Source organism: Mycteria americana, chromosome 9 (genome assembly GCF_035582795.1).
Source record: "Mycteria americana isolate JAX WOST 10 ecotype Jacksonville Zoo and Gardens chromosome 9, USCA_MyAme_1.0, whole genome shotgun sequence".
NCBI lineage: Eukaryota > Metazoa > Chordata > Aves > Ciconiiformes > Ciconiidae > Mycteria > Mycteria americana.
In genome coordinates this window covers 4,134,616-4,160,843 of record NC_134373.1, presented here as the reverse complement: position 1 = coordinate 4,160,843, position 26,228 = coordinate 4,134,616, and the positions used below count along the sequence as shown (strand labels likewise).

Below are 26,228 nucleotides of genomic sequence, written 5' to 3'. Positions count from 1 at the left end.
GCTAATGATAATTCGGCTATAGCCAGGCACTTCTTACAGTGCTAGTGATTTCTTACGGTAACAACTGTCGCCCTTCAGTGTGATGGAAAAGCAGGACGTGTGGAGGCAGAAAGACACTGAGAGAAGGACTTCCAGACTCTTGCTGCCATTACCAGCTTCAGAACGTCTCAAGTCTGTAACTGGAAGCAGTGTCGGTGGCAATCAGTGCTTGCTTGCATGTTTTTGTTTTATAAATACAGCGTACTGCTGTTGGTGTGGTCTTAGGTGCCAAACACACGCAGCTCTGGTTCACATCAGTGGAAACACTGTATCTCTAGGATTTCAGTGCTGCACTGTGATTTGCATCCTCGGGGTCTGCGTGGTGGATGGAGCTTGCTGATGTAGTGCTTTAGCTAGGGCACAGGTGCAGTGGCCCCTGTACTGCTTATATGCAGTACATATAAGCACGATACATTTGCATTTTGTCTCTCTGAATCAGCGCAATTCCCCTAACTACCCTCTTCAGTAAATTCCTAATTGCCAGCAATTTATGTCTTTACCTATTTATTGCAGCTTGCAAAGTTTGCAGTAAATTTGGCTTGTGATTTTGTGTTTGTGCGTGTGTGTAGCAGTTAAATCATTTATGTTCTGAGAACTTTAAAGAAACATATGCCTTAAAATCAGCAAAGCATTTATTACTTTTGCATACATGGTGAAGTCTATTTTATTTTATTGCGTTACATTACTAAATAACCTTGGCTGTTATTCTTCAAGGTCTCAGTGTGTTGAGCCATTAACAACTATGGAACGTATCTAAACTGCATTATAGCTGCATAAGTACAAGCTAAGGGGTAATCGAAGATCTGTCAGGCTTAATGTAAGCATATGGACAGCTCTCCACTACTAATATAGGGAAAAAAAACCCACTTAATTTGGAATTCTTAGGCAGAAATCCCTAAGCATGCTTTTACCTAAATGATCTTCAACTTATACAATGCAACTGGAAACACCAATGTGGGAGAATAAGGAACTAGGAGTTACTATGCTCTGAAAGGGAGAAGGAGCACATGAATATTTAATCTGTGTATATATATAAAATTAGTACAGAGATAAACAATTTGATGAGTAATGATGCGTATATTTAATTCATAATTTTATGCATTTTTAAAGAAAATGTAAGTAGGTGGAAGCTAGAGCTTAATTAAAATAGCAAAAGCAGCATTCAGGCTAGTTTATTCTCTGCTAAATGTTGAAACACATGTGACAGCTTCTGAAAATTGCAGTTCCTGAAAGGGAGGAACCAGAAGAATCTATGAGATTTAACAGGAGTTCTGGTTACACGGCGGACAGCGGGCTTTTCACAAAGTCTGCAGAATTTGTGGAAATACAATATATTGAACCTTTCAGGCGTTGCCACCGGACATGCCTTTCATCATCTGAGTAACATCAGTGCCAAAGTTGTGGCAGTTGTCAGGCGTTCTGACACTACAGTGCTATTCTTTATGGGTTTGTACGGATGTGCTAACTTCTGTATTATTAAGACCAAGAAGTGATTAATATAAAGAGAAATGTGGCGCTGCATGGTGGAAAATACGTTTTTCTTCTTAGGGCCACTGTCAAGCAACTTTTCAGGAAGAATAGCAGAGTTTAAGAAATCCAAATCTTGAATTCATATTGACTCAGAGGGGATCCAACAAGAGAGCTGAAGTTTTAATTTCCAGCCTAGCTGTGTGCCAATTCGGATCCAGCAGAGGTTAGAGCAGAACAGCGGGCAGAGTGCGATATAAGAGCTGAAGACCTCTTCCAAGGGGCAGCAAAGCAGCTGTGAATTGCTGCGTCCCTCCTCCAGGTACACCCACACAGCTGGTCAGTTGGTGTTTACATGCTACAGCAACGCCTCCAGGCTGTAATCGTAATTGGCATGGCGTTGGGCTGGTGTTATCTTCATCCATGTAGACATGGTGTTTTTCTCCCAAGAACTTACATAAGCCCCGAGACTTTATATAAGCATATACAAGTGACATATGAAGTATGGGAGTGGAAGAAGTACAATCTAATATATACCACTGGGATATAGTATAGTAAGAGGTAATATATATACATCCATAAGAGAGAGGCTCAGCGGAAGAATTACTAGAAGAAGTTATTTTGCTGGAATCAGGATAGATCTTTGCCGTAATGTGTTTACCAGCGACTTCTGTATTGTGATTTATTGAGAAGCTCTGTTATTGCTTTTAATTTTGAAAAGTCATCTATAACCTGTTCACAGGAATGAAACTCAAGAAAGCCATATGTTCAGGATATTGTTGTTAGTGTGTTATGTTTTATGCTTCTTCGAGATGCCTTAAATGATTTCTCTGCTGGTGGGTCTGTGTTTTGTGGGTATTGCAGGTAGCTCTAGACTCCGAGTAAATTAAATCCTGTTCTGTTGCTGCTACTTCTTCAGAAAAGCAGCTGTTTAACTTCTGTCTATATGGAAAAAACATCATGCAAATATATCGGGTTTTTTCCTGATATTGTAAATGTTACTATTAATTGTTTTCTTATAGTCATTTTGAAATAGGTAGGTCTAAAAGAAGCATGAGAAAGGCAATGTGGTGGTTAACAAAGTAATTGAGGAAGGCTGTGCCGCCCGTACAGACTGCAAGGAAGGAGGAACAAAGATGTTTGTGTGAAAAGCTGATAAGCTGCTGTGTTGTTACAGAGGACACATGCAAAATCAGGCTAGTCAAGCCAACCCTCTGTCTGCTCTGTCACAGCTAAATCGTGGCATAGTACAAGCTGTCTGCAATATCAAAACTCCATCAGAAGTGTCACATTTTCTTCTTTTCACTGACATGCGTTGAACGTGCATGTCATGTTTTGCTTTTTTCTGTGTTCAGTTGGACAGTTGCCCCACCACTGCCACTGAGCAGAGAAGTTACTGGGTCTGGATCATACATCATTTACTGGAGCAGCATTGTAGAGTCCTTCATAAGTTCTCCCTTGGCATTATGAAGGGTGTGTCCGCAGAACAAATGAAAAAAAGACTTTCTTTAAAGGTGATACGCTCAGCGTTGTGACTCTGAACGCTGTTCCCATGTAGCAGCCTTGCAGGTATGTACGTGCTGCACAATAAATCTGGAAATATGAGTATCTCATCTAGGTGTTGTGACATTGCTCTACCAGCACTAACAACCTATGCTTTGTGCAAACACTGTGCAAGTGAGCCTGATGCTATGTGCAGCTTTGGAGCTAGCGGGAGCAGATGCTGGTATCGAGCATTCATAGATAACTACAGACATAACTTCAATTAGCTTAATAGTCTACCAGTATATTCTTTCCCAGAGGAGATGTGAAATGTATAGCTATTGTTTGACTGTCAACCAGTCGCAGATCTGGGAAGTCCTTCCAGAATCACTGGATAGTGATTCTAGATTTACTTCTGGGGAATAATAGATTTACTAGATTAGTAAAACTAGTAAATCTATTACTAGACAATAGTAATAGATTTATAATTAATATAAATTATTAATATATTTATTATATATATAATATATAGATTTTATATATAGACAATAACTAGATTTACTTCTGGGGGGAAAAAAAAAAGCACGTTTACTCAGACATACTTGCTGACGTAAGAAATGTTTAGGTAGTTAGTTAAAGCTAGTAAAAGTGGCAGGTGAATGTGAGGTATCCCAGATGGCTTCCTGCTATTCTCCAGGAAGATCTCCTGAACATGAAGTTAAATCCTCTGTGGAAAGTGATAAAAGGTTTCGTCTATAGCTACATGCAACTCTTGCTACAATCAAGGAGCCACTCTCGTCGGAGCTATGATTTGGCCTCTGAAGTGCAATTATTGTGCATATTGTGCTTATTGTGAAGGAAATTATTGTGCACCTCTGCTTCTCTGGAGAAATCCGATTTAGGAAAGGTGAGGCGCGTGTTAGAACCAGATCTAAGTTGGTAGGCTGTGTCCATCTCTACTAGACGTGTGTATGCAAATGAAGGAGACAAACATCTTGCCATGCCTGCATATAAATGTGCGTTTCAAAAGTTTTAATATTTTTGTGCCTGAACTTCTCGGCTTCAAATTTTAGAAGTCATTGTGTTTGGGGTTTTTTTTCTTTCCTAAATTAGCATATCTCAGGTTGTTAGGGAAATGCATGCAGTACTTTGTCTGTCGATTGAAGCATTAATTGCCTTAGGCCTTCACGCTGTAACAACCTGAATTATTCTTTCATATTCCCCTTCAGTTCTCTAGTTTGAGTGCCTTAGAAATTGTGAAAGCTGGGCTTGGTCAATGTGCAGGAGAGTAAGGAGAGTTCCTAAGCCCTGGGTTTCAGTCCATGAATTAACATAGCTACTGGGATAAGGGGACTGTATCTTTCCACTTCTCTGAAGTGCTTAGCTCACTATTTGTGTGCCATAAAATAAGCGGCAATAACAATAATCCATGTCTGACCATTCAGAGGAGTGAATTCACCGTGCCTTCAAGCAGTTCACAGTCAGTAAATGGGATCATACAGTGCATATCATCTGCATTTAGTGTGACTGCCTGGTACAGAGAATATTGATTATTTTTCCATATTATCATTCTGAGTTTATATCTTCATTTCTTTCCTATCTTTAGCTCAATGTGTTTCTCAGTAAAGAGAAACCTGTGAAAGGTATGGGTTTGAACTGAGTGCGACTGGTCACGGTGCTCGGGGCTCAGGGATGCCCACGCTTGTGTATCTAATGGATCAATACAAACAGGTATTTCTGGCAGGAATACTCCTGAACTTCTGGTTTCCATGGACTTCGCACTGCTTTTCATATGTGCTGACCATAAGAACTCAAACAATGTGGCCTTTCTTAGATGACAAACAACATTTTTTTCACCAAAATGAATTCTGAAAAGCTCTTCGGATTCTTACATTAGAAGTCCTAGGTTATTTGCTCTGCCTCTGGATTACTGGATATTGTTCATATTGCGTAAGAACTTAAGAGTTTTTCCCTTGTTACACAGGAGACGTTACTTAGCTATTTTAAGAACTTAAATTTAGTTCCAGAAAGGTAGAGAGGACATACCAGCTTTTGAGAGAGAGATGAAGGACCGAGGCTGGCTTTCTGCCTTTCATCTTGATATATTGTGTAACAACAATTGGTCAGAGAAACACTCTTTCTAATGGAGGGAGCAAGCTTTACTTCGGGCTGATGGGATCACATGTTTGCAGAACGGATGAAAACAAAAGGTGATGAGGTGAGCCTGTGGCAGCCTCAGGATGCTGGGTAAAGATACTGGCAGTCAGTGCCGCTACGTGTTCGTAGATGCAGATGGGAAATATCCCAAACAGGACAATATGTTATCAGATATGATTTGATATTGTTGTGATCCAGTTACTACCTTGGAGTCTCCTTGAGTTTGGATGGTGATGTTTCTTTGCCTACTAAATTGCAGCATATTTTTTTCCCGGCAAACATAGGTAAATTCGTTTTGTTGGTACTTTTTTAATTATTCACATGCAACCTAGCCACTTGAGCTCAAATGGAATAAAAAGCTTTATTCCAAACCAACGATGCATTAGAAGAATGTTGGCAGCATTTTATATTGCTCCAACACTTTGTGTTTAATGAGGAAAATGCTTTAAGTGCACAAATATCATTGTGGCACAGAGGATGAAGATATTTGAGTAGACTGTGTTCACATCTGTGATCATTCCAATCCTGTCCTTTTTGTTTAAGCAAACACTGTCCTTTTGTTTAAGCAAATTAACATTAACAAATAAAAATGTAATATGTAGAGCTTTTAGTGAAGTAGACACACATACAAATTCTCAGAGGGAAGCAAAGAAATTCAGTAAAATAAAATGAATATTAAGCTTAGCTGGAGTTTACTAAGAGGCAGATTCATTAAAACCAATTGTTGATATGAACACTTCATCTTGATTTAGGAGCTCTAGAGTTCACCAGTTAACCAGGGAGCTCATCTAACTTCTAGAAACAAGTGGCAAATGTGCTGTCACCTCTGCTTTGCAGGATTAAAGACATAGAACTCAAGGGATGCTGTAGCTGATACTGAAGAAATCAGGTACATACAGACTTGATCTTTCAAGGTGAAAAAGACATTTAAACCAATAAACCAGAACCTCAGCTGAGGTCACTTGACTTTGAGATGTTAATTTTCTCACACTGAAAAGTTGGGCCCTATTTTTCTGTGCATTTTCCTTGCTGGAGGGTTGACATTTGTGTAACTCTAAAGCGTGTCTACTGTTGTATAACGGCTGAAGATCTGGTTCATGATTTTTTGAGCACACCGAGAAACAAACCTTTATTCAACATACCGGTACTACTCTGTGCAGACACAGGACGTGACCCGCAGCTGCTGTAAGTCAGATTAATTCCTGTGCTGAGGAGGGAGTTACGTCCCAGCTGCAGCTCTGGCATGTGCTCTTAACAAACATTTCACATGTGGAAAGGCAGTGATTTTGCTACTGGGATAGAATTTGTGGAAAAAGTAAAATCCAAAGAAAGTCCAATCATGTTGACTTTGTGGATGATGGGAAGGGAACAATGGGAAAACCCGATAGGGACAAGTACCTTTTACTCCCTTTCTCTTCTGCTCATTTTTGTAGTGGAATGAAACAAGGTCTGGAGAAGAGCAGAAATAATGAATAGGTAAAAAAAATGAAGGGCACTGCTGTCATTGGGCAGCTGCTTCAAACAAGTGTGTCCTCAACGAGAAGACAAAGAATTCCTTCCAGTTTATACCAGCTGTGAATCTGACTTCTATTTGTTACCTTGCTTTAATTTTTTTCTTTTTTTATTAAAGATTTCTCTTGTTTTCTTTTAGTTTCCAGGAAAAACACCTGCCCAAGAGCATAGTTTTAATGTTCCTCTGTAATACACTTCCTTAGTTGCATTGTTCCTCTGTAATTTCATACCAAAGCAATACTTTCAATGATAAATACCAACGGACTAGCTTGCCTTTGTAAAAGCAGTTCTGGCTGGATTGACTAGCATATTGACTGAAAAAAAAATTTTGAAGATATGCCTGTTGTTCATCCAGAGTGCTTTTTTGTGGAGAGAATAACCCCCTTTTCCAGGCAGCCCTCCACCGATGTATTTTGTCTTTGAAAATTTTCCCCTTCTTCTCTTGATTGTTATTCAATGCGATCTCACTTGCCTTTTCTCCTTGGTAGCTGCACAAAGACAAATTCTGCCCATAAATTCAGGAGAAGCTTTCTTCATATGAAATGAATTTCATTTAATGCATCTTAGGGGGAAGCATTTAAACCGTGGTATTGCTGAACTTCGCCTTTCTCAGTTTCTTTGTTAGAATGACCTGTCATTCCTTTCTTTTAATGATTCAGTAAGTAATTTCCCCATGTATTTCTAACCCTTAATGTTTGGCTCCATTCAGTTTCTCTAGAATGTTTCCTTTTCAATCCTCATTAATCCCACTATTAGTACGTGGTGTTCTAACCGAGTGCCATGTAACTCCAAAAGCGTACCTCTGTACCTGCATATGTTTTTCCTCATCTTCTTCCCCTTTAAACTCATGCTGCAGCTGGTTTTGCTCTCTCCAAGTCCAAAAGTCTAGAACCAGATCTTTTATTCTTGGTAACCTGTTTAGAAATAAATCACTGATCTCTCTTTCCTGAGTCAGGGAAGGGAATTTGGAATTGAAACTACAGGTAGGCAAAAGATGCCGCTGGCTATTGCAGCCTGTACATTCAGGTACAAAGCATTTAAACTTTTCGGGGTGGAAATGTTTTCACCGTAATCAGACTGAACACTCAAATGAAAGAAAATAAAAGCTCAACCTTTTTATATTGGTCCTGTGAAATAAGTTGTGATCATATCTGTACCTCTGGAAGGGAAATGAGTATGATTAATGAAGCAAATCATACATTTTAATGTGTATGGTAAAACAGTTATTCCAAAGAGAAAACAATATCTTTAGCAATTCAAAATATTGTTGTTTGCGCCTTTTTTTAATCTTCTTTTTCTTTTCATTGCCTTCAAATTCAGGTAGGCTGGCATTTATTGCCAAGACATTACTATTTCAAGTCTTTCCCTTCCTATTTGCCTTTCCATCTTCTGTGCATATAATGTCTGTGTCCATTCCCTCTCCCTCTTAAGCTGAAATGCTTTTTGTATTGCATGTTTTTCTAAGTCTTTCTACAGATAAATTAACCACATGAGGGAACTTTGCAGCAATCTTTCCCGTTGCTACTCTGTGGAAGTTAATAGGAATGTACAAAGGGTAAAATATGTCTCTAAATGTTAGATCCATTAACTTACCGACCTTTAAAAAGGTTGGATGGCAAGTGAATCTTAGTATGCCTAGTAATTTTGCGTCATTGAAAACTAACTAAATATATGTGCAAGTGAAAAACTTAATTAAATACTGAGGATGCATGTATAAGATGTTTCATATTCCACTGAAAGTACTGGAAAACCACTGGTTTCAGCTAACTTGTGAAAGAGGCTAGTATACTTCTTACCTTATTGAAACAGACTGACTTTTCCTGTGGTCCATTATTCTATACTCTTCAGAGGTATGTATAGTGTACTGGTTTCATCTCAACTCCCACTGAAGATCAATTTATGTCCTAAACCACAGATGTTACAGTGTCATTCTTAGTGTAGTAATCACAGATGGTTTTCTTCCTCATACATAAAGTTTCAAGCTCTCTTTAAAAATCATTTAAGTGGTTTTGGTGTTTTTTTTTTTTGCTCCCCACTAATCCTACTGCAAGGCTGGCTGAAGACCTCGCATTTCTAATGGTTTTCATTTCTAGGTTACATTTATTCCTAATTGGTCAATTCATACTGAATTATCTTCCTGTATGTTTTTCTTTCACTTAAAACGTCGTGCTTACTCTTGTAGCTTACGTTGTCACGTCAGACTCAGCCTCGCTCAGACCCCATTTTTGATCTGCTACATTACATCTACTCATTTCCTTGATCTTCTCCCTGGGCTTGGCAGCTCTGCCACTTCAGACTAAGCTGGTAAACTACAGCTTACACTGTATTCCAGATGAAGTTGCATGAGGAACTTTGAAAAGGGCATTAATACTCCTTCACTTGTGTTGTATATCTCCATTTATCCTACGATCAAATGCATCTCTCTCGGGCCTGACATGTCGGAAGCAGGAGAGGTAGCAGGCATGATCAGCGAACTCTCTCTGTGATCAGTGGATTGGGTTGCTGTGAAGTCGTTGATGAGCCATATGCCAGTCTGTAGACATTCCCCAGTTTCTACAGAGAATTTCTTCTGTGTTTAAGGTCATTTGTGTCCCCAAAAACGAGGAGAATAGCGGTTCCTTTCAAACATATCCCTTAGTAGGGAATTGTAATGGTCAGTGCAAAAGAAATGAGTTCAGAGTCTTAGGAAATACTCTGAAGTTGATATATAAGGTTCTGATACTCAGAAAGGTGAAGTGTCATTGGGCACTGCAAGATAACTGCAGTATTTTTCCGTAATCTTACTTTTTAACAAGCTAAATGTGGGAAAGGAAACCTCTTACCCCATGCTATTTTCCTATACCCCCCTTTTCTCCATGCCAAGCTGTCTCCAGTTTCCTTGCTTTGGCTCTTGACATTGGCCAGTCTCTGGTCTCTGGAAGGTCTTTGCCTCTCATTTACCAGCCAGACATCTGTGACAAGTTAAAATGCTACCACCTTGTGCTGCTTGCCATTTCTTCTCCCATGGACAATATAAAGCTAGGCTTCTGGATTTTGCACTCATGTGCTAGACTGCCAGAGGAGTGGCTGTTTCTGGCAAAAAAAGCAGTCTGGATAGCTTGAAGCAGTTGTTTCTTACACTGACGTGGTTATCTGTAGTATATAAGGTTACCTGTATGTATGTTTAGGGCATAGCCATATACCAGAGGGCCCAGCACAGTCTGTCTGTGCCTCTGCCAGCATGCCGTGGTCCCCGTGGGCTGACTGCGCTGTTGGTGAAGCAGGACCACGCTGCAGTCCTTCACCTGGGAGTGGAGCTGAGTGTGCTCACGTCACGTTCACCTTCTCCAAATGTAATTTTTCCTTGGGAACACCCTCTCTCATGTCTGTGCCCATTGCTTTGCCTTTCCTTGAAGCATCTTGGCTTCTAGTATGACCTTTTCAAAGCAAGAGTGACCACACCTCAGTGTGTCTTCTAAAACTATGAAATGCCAACATTTAATACATATTTCATATAGGAACTCCTGTATGTCTGCAGGAGTTTGCTGGTCTGGTTTGCTGAGCCTGCAGTCTGGTTTGCTAGTGCGAATGTTGCTATGTGAATTACTGAGCTGTCTGCAATAGCTCCTAGATCTTTTCTTAAGAGATTGTAATTCATTTAGAACTCATCTCTGTTTGTTAGGAATTTGATTGGAATAAATATGCAGTAAGTCTTCGTGTTAAAAGCCGTCAAGGCATCTTAATGTTTAACCCAAGCAAAAAATTTTGAAATTTTGAAATTATTTTGATTTCATGAGAAAGCTAATTCCACTTTGACATGTCGTGGGAATCTCTCATTCACATGCATCTGTAATCTGCATCTGTAATCTAACCAATAATCAATATTAGGATGACAACTAGTCAATACTGTGCAGCTGCAGATAGTAGGGTCTATCTCTACCAGACATCTGTGATGTGTTTATATCAACTCATAAGGAACACTGGATGTGATGTTCTTGCTTCAAGAGTAGACTCATTGATTTAAAAGGGTTCTTTTGTAAAGGAAGACTCTTAATTCAATATGAGTAAAGTAACTGGAATCTGGCCCTTACAAATTCCACATATTCCTGTTGATTAGCTGTAACTGGAGTTGCTTTGAGTCTTTAAGTTACATCTTTTCAGACCCAGACTATCCAATATGAATCCAAATTTTCACAGTCCCTGTATCCAGATTTGATTTTGAATCAGAATTTTCTTACTCTTTCTCTATACTTTGTGCTCATTTGAATTATATGAAAAGCCTTCTCTAGTATATATCCTGGATGAAGTAGCAATTCCTCGGTCTTTCCAGAGACAGATCAAAACTTGTGCATTTTATCCAAATTCCGAATGTCAGTGCAGACTTCTACAGACCTATCTGATAAATGAACATTTCTGAATTGTGTTCACCATACTCTTTTATCAAAGCTCTATTACTTATTTTATATTCTTTGATCTCTGTTATATTTTCATGTAAGCTGTAACTATATTTCCTCAAATTTTTTCTCTGCCAGGATTGGCTATTACATTGAATGTGAACAGATTATTTTGTGCTATGAAGAAGATCAGTCATTTAAGACTGAACTGGTTACTGATTACAAAAGAATTTTTTCCTGCGAACCGTGCATCTTGTGAGAAAGAATAGTATTAAAAGTGTGTCTTTATGTTTAGAGACAATTCCAGCTTATATCTGACTGCTTCTCCAAAATTTACCAAATTAACATCAGTGCTTCAAAGTAACAATAGAAGTTGCTTCTCTAACCACATTCTGTTGTTTAAATATGTGTAAACAAAGCCAGGAGTTTACAAATAATAGCCAATTAACATGTTGCAGTTGAGAATCAGGCAAAATATTCCATTACATCTTCCTAATTTACACAGTTTTGTTCGATTTGTTCATCTATCTGTGAAAGACTCCATCTCAACTGACTCTAATCATCTAGAAGTTGCTCCCTCTGTGGTCTCTGGAGAGATAAAGAGCTATTTTCTGAATGATGATTCATCTCATCCAAAAATAGTTTAAATAAATCACAAGTATCATCTAGACATACAACCTGTAGTTAGCTCAAGTGGGGTGACATGTACCTCACCTTTGATATGTGATACTGTAGGAGTTTTCATACGTGTTTATAAAGATTAAAGATTAGTTTAAAATGACACATAATAAAGATCAAGACCACGTTCTATTTCTTGCATGTTCTGAAGTGATCCATGTCCATCGTTCAGGACATTCATGTTTACACAGTTTAATCCTGAACTTTTACCTTCCATGGCTAATTAGTATGATGGCAAGAGACTGGAAGGAAAAGGCAGGGTGTCTTGTTACTTCTTAGAGGACCCTTTCACCAAGGTCCAACCCGGCCTTGCTGCTTCCCTGGGCACCGCGTTGTGTGCCTTGGGAAGTGTGCATCAATAAAAGCTTCAACGAAACTCCTCCTCTTAACACAGTACTTGTACTTGCAAGGTTCCCACTGCAAGGATGGCAAGGGCTGGAGGTCATGTTTGAAGATGAGGTTAGTTATGGGGGGGGGGGGGGGGGGGGGGGGGGGGCAGATAAAGTTTAATCTGCTTTTAAGGGAACAAAGAGGAGCTGAAGCAGGTAAATGATGAGCAGGAGGGAAATGAGACAGCAAGTACTTAACAGAAAGGAGTGATTGAGAGCTCTTAGGAGTGCCAAGGCGCTGGGAGGAAGAGAGGTTTGGAGAGTGGGGTTTGGAGAACAAGTTCTCATCTCATTGTCATCTCAGGAGTGTTCACTCTGCAGTTCTTTTCATTAGAATGGGTGTCTTCTGTAATCCACTTCAACATGTGTAATTTGTGTCGGGGGAGCAAGCTGGTTTTATCCTTTTCACTCTGAGACTGGTGCTGTATCCAGTCCTGTACCTTGAATTAGCCAGTCCGCCTTCATTCATAAAGCTTCAGCTTTCTCTGTAATAACAACAGTATTCTTCAGCTGATTCAGATTCGTATCTAGACAGTTTATTTTCGGATCCCAAGACTGCTTTAAAATGTATCTTAATACAGACTTCTGTTAGTGGTTAACTGAGTGAACCTGGTTTTGATTCAATACCCCCATGATCTCAATCCCAATAGCTTTATTCTGTCTCTTTTTTTTTTTTAAGTGCACCTTCTATAATAAATACACAGTCAAAAGAAAATGTGCTAATGCTGTGAACAAAGCAAGCTTTGATTTCATGGTTTAGCAAATCAGTCAAATTCTATCATTGTCACTAGGTGGTACTTCCACAAACACAACTTGTAGCAGCCTTTTTTTGCCTTTGGAAAGCTTTGGAACGCTTAACTGCCTCACAAACTACCAAATTCCCATTGATCAAAGCAAGAAAGAGGCAAATCCATTTGTATCAATGACAAATGGATTTAAGATACTATATTTGTGTCCTTTTAAAGTAAATAATCTCTATAAAAGATCTCTCTGACTTTGATTTTAACTGGATTTCCAATATAAATTTTCCCCGCGTCGTAGAAGTCTCAAAATAAAGAGAGCGCCAAAGTACTATATATAAATACTTACATATCCACCAAAATGCAAGTGTTTTTGTGGAATATCTGTGACCTGCAGGGAAAAAAAATAACAGTACCAGATCTCATCTGACTCGATGGTGGAATAGCTGAAACCCTAATCAGCTGGCATTAACACACAGTGCTGCGGTCCACTCGTAATGTCACATTACTTCAGAATTATTGCTCCCTTAAAGTTCGGCATAACGATTAGGACTTTGCAAAATTGGCTTCTTCTGTCTTTACTCTTTTCACGTTGCCAGGAGACACATAACGGGGGGAAGTGGGCACAGGCGGCACTAAATATGTGTGATCACACATACTTGGATTACTGGGGTAGTACAGTATCTTTAAAGTGACTGATTTGCTAAATTGTCTTAACTAAAAATAGTAAGGCGATAACTTAGCATAAATGAATTATTAATATTTTTCCTCTCCTTAATAGCCAGAAAAGATAATAAATAAATAAATTTGGGACCTAGCACAAAAAGACGTGGTCCAAGGCCAATCAGAGTCAACTGAAAAATAGCTATCAACATCAGTGGAATTTGGACTTTGGAGGATCTGAGAAAGGGAGAATGGTCAAAATTAGAACTTCAAAAAGCCAATTATTTCTCCAAGAATCTGCTCCATCCCCTTTCAAGTGCAGACTGTTTCCCAAAAGGACATTTAAGGAGTGTGGAGGGCCAGGCAGGGACGAGAGCGAGCTCACAATAGAAAGCTTTCTCGTAAATGCAGTATGTACCCAGAGGATATTAAAAGACTTTTGAGTAAACTGCGTGATTGTACCGTGGCTGAAAAACACAAGAGCCTGTAATTATGCTGTGTTGTATTTATTCACTGGTGAATTCTTTTAGCTCTTTTTTCCCCCATAGGATATTCTTTATTTACAGGTCGCGTGTGTTGGGTGTACTTCATTTTGAATACCATTCATAATTTTGTTTTGGAACCGCGATATTTATTAGAACAGTATAGCATATAAAAGCCACCTTTTTGCCTTTGTGCAGCTAAATAAATAACATATATAATACATATCCATCTCAGTGCTGAATATATTAAGGCACATTCACAGTAGTGTACTTTTCAACATCCAACTCTATGATTTAACTCTGCTCTGTACTATTTTTTTATTAAATCAGACAGATTGGTGATCTATTTTGCAGTGCATGGAATGTAAGCAGTTCCTGGTACTCTTCATTCTCTGCACACCCTCTGTTCTTTAAGATATTTATTGAAATGGTTGGTGAGGTGCAACAAGCCAGACATAATATTCCCCTTGCCTTTTGTGCGACTACACTGTAATGAAGAATTAATAACAGATTCCTGAAGAATATTAATCATACTTTCACAAGCCAGTAGGGAACAATTTAAGTGCAGGAAAATTAATGTAACAGTCCAACTTATAGGCCCATGCAGAAAGTCAGAAAAAATGGGCCCTGCTAAAGGGCTTTCCTTCATCTGATGCGATGAAGCATTAGTGCAACTTGTCATACAGCCCACTGAGCCGCCTCCGTCCTCGGCAGATCTTGGCCTTCCAAAGCGCCTGGCCGTGTTGTCAGCACCTCTCCTGCGTTTTCCGCATAGGTGCTCACCGAAAAGCCCTCTCTTCACAGGACGCAGAACAGACCTAAACGGAAACCATTCATCCCTTCCTGTAAAAATATTCCCACTTGACATAAAAGGTGATCTGACAATCATCATACATTAGCATACAGGGGGAAAAAATCAGGTGGCCAGTGAAAATATTTACTTTTGATATTTTCAGCATATTTATTTTTGATATCTTCCAAATATTTCATTACAAGCTTCATTCTTTTTCATTTTATATTTAACCTTTTGGAAATAGACGTGAAATTAAATTTCAAAATGAAAAGCGGTTTTAAGCAAACCTCCCTTTGAGATTTCTCATCCCAGAGATGTCAGAATGAACATTCTGGTCATTCCTAAATTTTTTCCAACGTTTTTCCAGGTCTGGAGAATCACCTGAAACCTCTTCATTCAGGGAGCAGTTTCAATTTTGACAAATGGGTGTTTCTAGAGGAAAAATATAATTCTGTCAGAGACGGTCTGACTAGCCAGAGGGCAAAGTTCCCAATGAGGCTTTACAATACCATGTTTTCCTGTCGTGATGAATCTATGATAACTCTGCAGTAGTTAGTGCCTTCCATTTTTGCAAAATGCAGGGTCAGAAGTTGACCCCGCAAAACATCTTTAATGAAAAATTATAACAATCTGAGTATGACCTGTAAAAGAATTAATTTTTCAGAACCTCTTAAAAAATTGTAGAAAGGGTAATCATGTTAAAAGAATCCTATTAATTAGACACTGTGTTAAAATGAAAAAGGCTTTGGGAAGGAGACTACAGTGTTTCACTGCGGTCTTGTTTTTTAATCAGGATAAACATATTGCATCAGGAAGAGCTATATATTTTTAGCAAGCTCACTCTTGAGGAACTTTACTAAATCAAGACTAAGTCTTGGCCCCACAGTTAAGCACAGAAATGACTGACCAGTGGGAAGAAGGGGGCGGGGGGCTACTTCTAAGTGTGATGTTTATTTGGGGGGAAAATGTCCCAGTCCTAGCCCAGTTAGGGGTTTGTTGCTGTTTTCACAGGTACGTTGAACAGAAGAGACTCCAGTGAAGCAGTCATGAAAAATTGTCCGAGATAGCCAAATCAATCTTTTGTTATCCCCAATGAATTTTTCATTCATCTCTAATGTAAAGTATGTTCAGTGTGCGTCACGTCACATGGCCAGCTGCTCACCTGAGTAACTGGGTACTGCTGCTGCGTGGCGGGATGCCTTATTACGCTGACAAGCCGTGCCATGGCTCCTGCTGATTCTTTGGGGAGGTGGGATGCTCATTGCAGTGGGTCGTAGTGGTAGCTGCTCATGGCACGTTCATAGTCACTGGGGCTCAGCCTTTCTCTTCTTTCAGCTCATCCTGCATGCTTCCTGCTGTCCTGTTGTATTAAATGCTAAGGATAACAACCCTGACTTTGCGCTTAGTCCTGGGCCGCCATGCAATGTTGCCAGGAATTTAACCTTTCTGACAAACTGTAAGTGCTTCTAAATCTGAACTGAGCCATGAGGATGTGCTGTGGCTCAGAGGAGTGGTGTGTGAAGACCTGCATTAAGCCAGCTGAATCTGGTAATGGTTTTGCTTTATTTTCACTCTGTCTTTTGGCAGAGGGACCTCTATCCTGGATTCGGTGACCGTGTTATCACAAAACATGGAGCCAGGTAACTCTTCATCCATAGTCAGCCAGCTAAAGGGGACTCCTTGCCCCATCTAGTAATAAAGGTGGCAGATGTGGCATATGTCCTTGGAAAAAGCCCACAAATAATACAGTTTCTAGAGACTCCAAGACCTTTGGGATTGCTCTGACTCTTGCTTAAATATGGGGATGAGGACATGAGGATATTATACCCTGTTCTCTTCTTCCTCGATTCACTTCTTTAGATACACGTGACACTGCCCCCCAGGTTAAATCTCCAGAGATCACACAAGAGATGGAAAAGGTCATTTTGGTCTTTTTGCCCTTGCTTTAGGGCAGGAGCATCAACGGTCCAAAGCGTTCAAATATTTCTTCTGAATCTGCATGCTGGATATAGGGTTTAGATCTTTCAGGCAAAGGAGGAATGACTTTGCACGTTGAAAGTAGTAATCAAAATGCACAGTGTCTGATTTCAAGCTCTGATGTAAATGCTACACAAAATCCAAATCAGCTCCTAGCAGAATTTCATAAGGGCACGCAAGGAACACCTTGATTAAAACAGTGGTCTACTGAGCCTCCTTTCTAACTGCTTCTTATTGTATTAATTCAAAGTTTTTCTCTTATTGGAAAATTAAATAGCAGGTGTAGTTTTAATGAACTGTAGCAGACTGGGTTTAGTGGTGTGGTAAATAGATTGTGATATTCATTTCCAATTAAAGTTCTTTTGCAAAGATCAATGAAGCACATTCTCATAAATTGAATCACAGTAAACTAATAAACAAATTTCTTTCAGCCTGCTGATGGCAAATTCTTATTTCCTTAACATGTTAGATCACATCATGGTATTAATTATATGATGCATGAGCAACAAAGAAGCAATCATTTATTTAGCAATAATTTTATATTTATTTTTACCTTCGAATTAGCTTTACAGATAATTCCATACCTATAGGCAAGGAACATTAAGCATTAGAAAAAGGGAATTTCAAGTGAATATTTTTAATGCTTGACTTCTGTCTATCATCTGAAAAGATTTTTAAAATCTTGTTAATGAATGTGCTGCATTATTTGTTTTGCTGATTAAAAGGGCCACTACATCTGGAAGGGCGCACCGTAACCTTTAAACTCAATTAGTATATGAGACATTCACATCAGTAGCAACAGTGTTCATGAATAATAGAGCAAAGGCTTAATTCTGCATCTGTAAACACACTGCTGTAGTCATTTAAAAAAATTAAGATATTAATTTACCAGCTTAAATGTCAGCAGTATGTTCTTAGCATATAGTAACGGTGTGACAGTTTATTGGGATCCCGCTCTGATTATATAGGAATATATTTTGGTGCTGAATAGAGCCCTGATCATTGATTGAGGTCCCTGGGGGGATACCAGCACATAGACTAGGCTAATCAAAATGACAAAATAAAGCTCTCGCTGTATAATAATGTCATTTCTTGAGATCCTCTCATTATTGTAGGCATGTGAGATGCCTATCAGAATGGACTAAACATCCCCAGAAAGAGCATTTTTAGGCTTCCACTACGTGAGGTTACATAAGCTAAGCTCGGGTTTGGAAGGCCAAACTCCCTTTGATCCCTTTTTAGGCTGGTGGAGAGAGATCGGTTTTGCTGGAGGCCATTCAAAGCCCTGAGGTTAGACTTCTCTGGCATGTTCTCTGGAGAGGCCCATCTTTCACCTTCACCTATAGAGAGAAGAGAGAGAGAAGACTGAAGCTCATTTTGTGAATATCTTCTATGTAAGTGAATATTTTTCTGAATAGGTAGTTTTAAGTCTGGACATAGTCATCTTCTGCAGTCTTCTCCACGGCACTAATGCATCCACAACATCGTTTCCTCCCACTTAACAAAAGCTGCTGTTTATTGCATTTTGGGATCTTTCTTTATTCTGATTTTTCCATCTGCTGTTTATCTGAGGCTAAGTTTATTGCTAATGACTGACTCCTCCTAGTTAGCAGTATTGAAATGCATGCTGTAAGGATGCAGAGTTCTCCAGAGCGACCTAGGAGGTTGTGAGTGGAAAGCTGTCGTTTCCTGCCTTGGATGGGCACCGACTGTGGAGAATTCCACTTCTGAAAAGATGAAAACCTTGTCGTTGCCTTTGTCTTATTTTTAATGCAAAACATGTCTTTGGAAATTTTGCAGTCAGCCAAAAATCTTTTTCAGGCTTAAATATAGTCATTGTGCAAGTGCAGGCTATCCGGAAATCCAGCATTTATTTTCCTTATGAGACCAGAGCAAGAGATAAAAGGGGAAGATTTAGGTCACGTAAAAGGGAAAATAAAGTGGCTGCTGACCTTGTGTAGCTCACTCGTGCATCTCCTTTTCTGTGCTGCCCTTGTCCTTGGGTTCCTTGTGTTCCTTGTGTTTGTCTAAGAGGTGAACTGTAAAGTACAATCACAGTCATTTTCTTGTTCTTCAGTCCTCCGGCGGATAGCCACAATTCTCTGGTGAAAACATATTTTCTGTTCTTCTTAGTGATCTTCTTACAAAAGCCTCCATAAAAGTGATTATTCTGTTTCAGTCATAGTGTTAGGTTTCTTGTGGGGGAAGGGGAATGAAATAATGGAAATCTGACTGTAATTATAAATCATTAGGTCTGCAATATGTGACAGTTTCCAGAGTGGAGCTGGGGTCTGTTTCTGGACGTGCCAAAGTCTCCTGGTGATGCTGAGTGGTCACTTGGAAAGTGTAGTGCCAGGTAGTCCTTGCAAGAGGTAAAACACTTTCCCGCTTCACACCGAGCGGAGTCTGTCTTAGGTCCTAGATTTGCCTTAGGTCTTTTCTGAGTCTTTTCCAGAAGACTTGAAGTTGTAATTCTTCCAAACAAGCAAAACCCCATGTTATCTTCAAGCTGTGGGTATCTTTGCCCAGCATGTAAATGCCTGGTCCTTTTGGCTCACTGTGCGGCATCAGAGACGGCTCGAGGCAGTGGGTTCACGCACGTCCTCTGGAAGTTTCTCTCTGTTGCAGCTGTGCACTGTAACTCCGTATTGCCCAGTAAGTTTAACGAATGAGTATGGATTAGTTGTGATCAGGAGAAGTGCTAGTGTTAATCAAATACTAGCCAAAGAGACTGTAACCACTGGGAAGCACCTTTCCCTCTCATGCATTCGATTTGAGTTATTCTATTAAGCTAATAAGTTTGGAAACAGAAGGAAAGTAACCATTCCAATAACGTAACAGACTTGAGATGGGAGGAAAATTAATCTGCAGCTTAACAGACTGAGAAATACTTACTGTAGTGCAAAATAAGGTTTGCAATATGATGAATTACTTGTGTTGTGTGGAACAGGACACGACAGGAGACGAAGTTTAAACGTAGTTTTCCTGAGAGAGCAGAGTTTGACATGAGTGCATTTGATACCATCATCCAGTGTCCTCCTTCGCAGAGAACACCGACAGCCCCAACGGTTGTGTAAGTGTTAACTGGGGTGAATTGGAAGGCATATAGATATGTGGCTGGCTGGACTGGGTATCTTCTTACATTAAAGTTTGTAGAAAGTCCATATATACATAACACCAGATAGTTAAAGGATTTACTATATGTGTACACTTGTTTGTGTGCATAGTCACCTCAGATTTGTATGTGAGTAGGAATTTGCTCATTTTGTTCAGGGACCTGGTAAGATTTCCCACCAGCTTCGCTACAACACACCAACAGCAAAAATCTTGGCTGTGCTGAAGTTAACGATGGTATCCTCACCAACTTAACAGGAGAAGCACTTCTGCCTAGATCCTTAGGAGAGAGGATAAGGCAGTTTTCTATATTAATATATTTTTTTCTCAAATGTGGAAAATAAAGATCATCGATATATGTTGGTAAAAATATTAATTGAAATACTAATTATTTTTGTGCATGAAATAATTATTTTTGATTCATAAAAGCTCAGAATTACTAGCATATAACACTAGTCTCCACAGCATGGGAGCTGTTACATTGGTAGAAGAACACATGTAGTCTCTCTGAAAGTAGGGCACCTCTTGGTAAATCTTTCTGACCATGATCTGTATCAACAGAACAGCAAGTTTCCTTACTTGCTCCCAGCCCTCCCCAAACCCTTCTTCACAATCATCTTAATTACATTCCCGTATTTCAAAGTTAAGCATTTTCTCTCTGGCCTGAATTAGCATGGCATCCAAGCCACTCATGGGTAAAAGAGAGATGGAGACATTGTATGTGCTAAAAGCTTGTGTAGGTTCAAATCAGCTGGACGGAATCACAGAAGAAAAATCCAGTGTGGGCTGTTAAATATAACCAGACTGCCCCGGCTCAGGAAAGCTCCAGGTTGCTGATGGCCGGGAAACTACTCTGAGGAAATATCACTACGTTCCTGCCCTGTTCTTAGACTCTTTCCCAGGTAGGGAGGATTTAGATTAAATGGACCTTTCGCCCCATCTGTATGGATTTTCTCATATTCTTAGCTTTTTACCTACTATACTATTCAGATCCCTGCTTAAAATCCACTTCTTGCAGAGATTTTTTTTTTCTTCCTTCTTTTCATGTTCTTCTCATCTTACACGACCTTTGCAAGGATAGCGTCATCTTTTATGACTCTAAAGCCTGATGTAAAACTAGGATGTAAAAGTATTTTTAATTCTTAAAAATAGTTCAAGGTATCTGACAAACTGGGGAATAGCTGCTGAAATAGAAATGATGTGGAGATTTGTTTATAAATTTAGGCTTCTCTGTTCTCTTGGGTGATTTGAGTGATTCCAGCTTACACAGAGTTTGAGGACTTCGATCACCAGGTAATGATGTGGTTAACAGAAGATTGGATTTCCTGCAAGAAGCAATTACCTTGATTGATAAGAAAATTTGAGAAAATTCATTCAAGACTTAATGAGATTGACAAGGTCATGGCTGAGCCAGGCATCCACCTTGAATAGATAAGGTTATGTGTTTAGAAGAAGTAATCCAAAGACAATAAGCTCCTCAAAAAATGGATCATTTTTATCTACGCTGAGATGATGAATGAAAACATTAGACTTGTGCCTGTGACAGAGAGTCTGGGGTGTGAAGATCAGGAGGGATTCTTCGTAAAGTCATTTATAGCACTAGTATTGCTGCTGTCCCTTTTTTATACCATTAAAAAGAATATAAAAATGACTTTCAGAATCTTTGTGGCCTCAAAAATCATCCCAGGCCTTTATCTTACAACTCTGCGAGGTGTTTTGTCTGTCAAGAAAACTGGAGGTCATAAGAGAAGGGATATCATTCCTGACTGCATGCTCATCTCCTGCTGCCCGCGGTGGGGTCCCTTAGGGCTGTCAGCAAAGCCAAAAACGCTTCTTAAATTCATGAATCCTGGACTCTTTCTTAGCCTGGGTTAAAAAAAAAGTATTGCTAAGATAACTAAATAAGACATTAAAAGGAGATAGAAACAGATGAAAAACGGAGATGATTTATTGTTTCAAACATGCTAGGAGTCATTTATGGAAAAATACATTTACAGATATGTAATTTCTATCCTGAAGTGATGCCGCGGATTTTGTTATTTTGTTTTCCGGTGCAAGTGATAAGAAATGGACATGGCCAGTAGAAACGGTAACTAATACCTTTCAGTGTGCTTTAAATATGAGCATTTGACACCACATGAAAAGTAAAACCTGTGCTTTAGTCCTTATCCCAAATCTAATGATACGGTGCTCTTCTGCCTGTTTTTTCTTGATGTGTCATAACTATTGGAACCAACTAATTTAGAAATTTCTAGCTATATCTCATCCTAACTCCTGGCTCATTTTCACTGTTTTTTAATATTTACTTGTGCACAGTGATTCGAACACAGAGTAGCCTTTTAAATGCACGTGGCTTCACCCTTGGAGTTAGTCTGGCATAGAAACCTCTTAAAATGCAGAAAAAATTGTTCTGTTTTTATTACTTACACAAGATCCTTACAAGCAGTGTGCCAAAAAAAGGCACTTCAAACTTACTTTGGAAGAGTTGTATCATTCTGTTTCAGAAAAGTGTGTTCACAAGAGCTTATACTTGCTTATATGATATTTTCTAAAGAGTTTGTGTGTAGTGGGGGTAAATACGTGAAAGGGAAAGTAATTGAAAATAGAGTAGGAGATAGTTGGATGTATTCAATGTGTAGTCTTTGTTGGACTGTAAGCACTTCTCTGTATACTTCATTCAGTTTTCATTTAATAGATCACCCCAGAATGAATGCAAGGAAGGTAAACACGCGTTCATTTTTCTGTGGAGTTTGTAAATGCATGCACAGAAACCTGCAGCTCCTGATCCACAGCAGGTAGACTAATCCTACTTTAACTGAGCCGATGCCAAGTATCTGCCCCTTAATTCTCTATTCATTTCACTGTTTTTACAATTACACAGAGTAAAAAGAATTCTCTGCTCACCACAGCAGGATTTCTGAATCATTTCTACAGAACCCCATTATGCTTTTACAGAACACTTTTGATTTCAGCTCTAATAAATTCTGCAGAAGTCTCCTAAAAAGCCTAAACTGTACCGTTGATGAGGCAGTGGTTCTATTTTCAGGTTTCAGTAAATAATGTATTGAGACTACTCATACTTTATAGAATTTGTTTGTATTGTTATCAGTAATTCTGCATGAAAACACACTTGAAATGCTAATAGATCATCCTACCCTTAGTTTGGAAGGATCCTACTGCACTCTTAATGTTATTAGGAAGATTAAATTACGAGTAGTTCTGCAGTCAATGGACAGGATTCTAACCTAATTTAACGGCTTTAATATCAGGACGTAAGACATAATGCAGACAGAAAATTTAAAATTATGTGGAATTGCTTCCTGTGATGTAAATAACCCTTTTTTAACATCTGCCTGTTGGTTTTGCATTTCCAATGGAAATGTTTTTTCAGCAAGAAGAGTGAAGGGGCATCCTCAGTGACAGATAAGTTACTTTGGCAGAAGGACATTTTTTGAAAGGAGAGTCACGCGAGAGGAGTGTGTTGAACAGATACAAAGGCACTGTGCTCACAGGGCAGTTGGCCAGGCTTCCTAATGCATGCTGAAACTTCTTTCCTGCCTTGATGGCTATATGATTTCTCCTTTTGTTCGGGTTATGGCTGTTGACATCATTTTTCTTCCTTGCCCATTTGTGGAAATTGTACTCCCTTCTCGTACCCGCGTTGCTGTTCTAGTTAGCTTGGTTACAAAATCCAGCAAATCTCTGTTCCTTCTATATGAAAACTCCCTAATTACAAATTGTTACAGACACAGAAACCTTTAGTGCTGTAGCAGTGGTTCCCCAATGACAGCCATGGGACTTAACTATGGACATATTGCAGGACCTTGAAGGCTTGACGTGATGGGATTTCCAACTTATTCTTAATGGAGCTTAAAAGACTGGGATTCCCTTAGAGTTTTTTTCCTGAATTGTCAAGATGGTGTTGATAATTATGTCTTTTGCCTCTTGCTGGATGTCTGGAACAAGAGTGGAGTGCTTAACTATCCCATATATCATGGTGTTTCCCATCCCCATGCAAAACCTTACTGAGACATGTATCGACACTTTAATCCCTTAGGATTTGATTTTCCAATGTAGCCAGCTTAAAACAAAGTATTTCTTACAGTTCTCAGCTAGAATGGAGGATATTGAAGTCTTCCGAGAAGCATTCCTATGCTGTTGGCTCTTCTGTTGTGGCTGTGGTTTCTGGTTATTTATTCTGTCGTTAGACTTTGATGCTGAAGGTGCCTAGAGCTTGAAATAAGCAATTTCATCAAACTGGGTCATATGCGTAACCACCCAGCACTTTCTTGCTCAAGTTTAGAGGTATATTGCAGAGGTCATTCATTTTTATGCAGTGGGGGGTTGTGATTCCTGATGCATTCATTAGGGAGAGCATCTGGGGGGAAAAATTCAGACAGGAGCAAGTCAATTTGTCTTCCCTTATTGATAGCAAAACCATGAATCTCCTTGAGCTGGAGATCTGCCTTGGATTGATGCCACGTTGAACCTAAGCTCTCCGAGAAAAGCTTCATTCCTTTCTTAGGGTTGGAAGGCAGTAATTTTGTGTCATTCCTCTTATTGTATGGCCTTTCCTCTGCAGAAGAGGAAACCAGGTTAAGTCAATGATAGATGTGAAGTCATCGGATCTCCAGAACTTTGTCATCTAGTCATTCAGCTTCGTGTGATGCAAATTTAGAGATGACATAAATCGAGAGATAGGTTGCATGCCAGTGAGTGGCTGCATTGATAAAAGCGAGAGAAAGAGTGGCAGCCTGTCAGGAAAGTAATTATTAAGAGAACCAGAGAAATAATAAGTAATCTGTCCTGATCTATCTCAGGACAGTGCAGCACATGCTTAAGTTTGCACATATGAATAGCTTCTTGGAAGCCATTCCTTCACCAGAAGCTGATGAAGATATTCATATACTGAAAATTTATATACCTTTACTAAGGTTTTAGTGAAATGTTTCCTCCCCTCTCTATATATGTCCTGTGTGTCTTTCCGAACCTGCGGATCTTTATCCCTGCTGTCTGGGAATTCTCACATACATAGAAAAGGTCATTTGTGTTTCTTGCTTTGTGAAGAAGAGGAGAGCTTGTAATGCTGTAATGAAAACACTGGTACAGAAAAATGTTCCTCTTCCCAAAGAGAAGTGATTTTAATTAGCATAAGTCCTTCCTCTTCTGGAGGGAAGAGAGACATAGCTCCCAGGCTATGCAGGGAGAAAAAAGGACTTGGGAGATCTGTAAATGATCTTATCCAGTGTGTTGTAAAACAAAGTATTTTGAATAAAGTAGGAGGAGGAGATTGCTTTGGAGTGGGAATTGTTCATTCTGACAGACCAGACCAGCAAAGGGGAACAAGACATTTTCCTCATATGTTCATATATGTTAAAAAGTTTTCTGATGAGAACTCTTCTCTCTCTCTCTTTTACCAAGTGGCTGATGCCAGAAGTTTAAGATGAGTGAAGTCTTCTAAGACATCATTTTCCAGTTTGGTAGAGTTCCTGTTTTCCTGATCTTCCTCCTCCCCCATCAATGTTTCCACCAGCTGTCAGCCACCACATTACATTTGGCCTCTGACTACTTTAGCTGGTTTGGGTTCGTTGAGTTGGTTTGGGGTTTGGGACGGGGGAAGAGAAGGGTTAATCAACCTGCGTTTCTATTGCTTGCTTAACCTTTAAAATCAGAACATTATAGGCTGTGAGGGATTTGAAATGAAACTTCCATTCAGATTATGGTGACAGCTTCAACTTGACTTTGCTTTAGAAGGATTTAAAATCAAAAGAGTTTTCACTTTTTCAGAAATCATTCAGTGCCCTTTTTTAGCTTAAACCCCAGGGATAATTTTTCATTGTTCTTGATAGGGCTCTTTTGGCACTGTCAGCCTCGCTAAGTTAGCATTCATCCAGGCTTTCTAGTTAATGTTTTCTTTACTATCAAGAACAGTTGCAATCCAGGTTAACCTTTTAGAGGGTTTGTCACAACGCACCGTCAGAGCAACTAAACAGCCATCAAACTAATCTCCTCAATCCAGTGGGATGGGTTGGCAATTGACTGGGAATACCTATCGCCTGACATTACATTGTACGGTATAATACGATTCTTATTAAAATAATTTCTAGGCAAAGCCCTTGATACTATATTTTAATTATCATAGTCGCAGAAGATTCTGAGCAGGTTACTGTCCTCTCTTTTTTCCACTGAGTATTTCTACGAACTATTTTTGTAAAGCGACCCATTTAGCTGAAATCAAAATTGAGTTTAATCTCGACATTTGTAGGAACACAGAGATTGTCATAAGGCATCAGAGTAATGGTTCATCTGGAGTTGCTAAGGTGTCTTGCCTTTGACAGAAGCCAAGACCAGGCGCTTCAGAA

At 39.4% G+C, this 26,228-nt stretch overlaps 1 protein-coding gene and 1 long non-coding RNA gene across 4 annotated transcripts in view; both read left to right on the top strand.

Annotated features, from left to right (window-relative positions):
* Nucleotides 1-26,228, top strand: part of SPAG16 (sperm associated antigen 16) — a 423,563-nt gene that overhangs the window by 370,371 nt on the left and 26,964 nt on the right. Inside the window, exon 16 of one of the 3 annotated variants that reach the window (XM_075512047.1) lies at nt 1,588-1,669. The exons of the other annotated variants lie outside the window; for them this stretch is intronic. Coding sequence (XP_075368162.1) covers nt 1,588-1,646 — 59 coding nt within the window. The 3' untranslated portion in view covers nt 1,647-1,669. Of the gene's footprint in view, nt 1-1,587; nt 1,670-26,228 lie in introns of those variants that run through there. 3 annotated transcript variants of the gene reach the window in all.
* Nucleotides 15,813-18,024, top strand: LOC142414714 (uncharacterized). Its single transcript, XR_012777165.1, has 3 exons — nt 15,813-15,896; nt 16,363-16,415; nt 17,995-18,024. It is a non-coding gene; the product is annotated as an uncharacterized LOC142414714 (long non-coding RNA).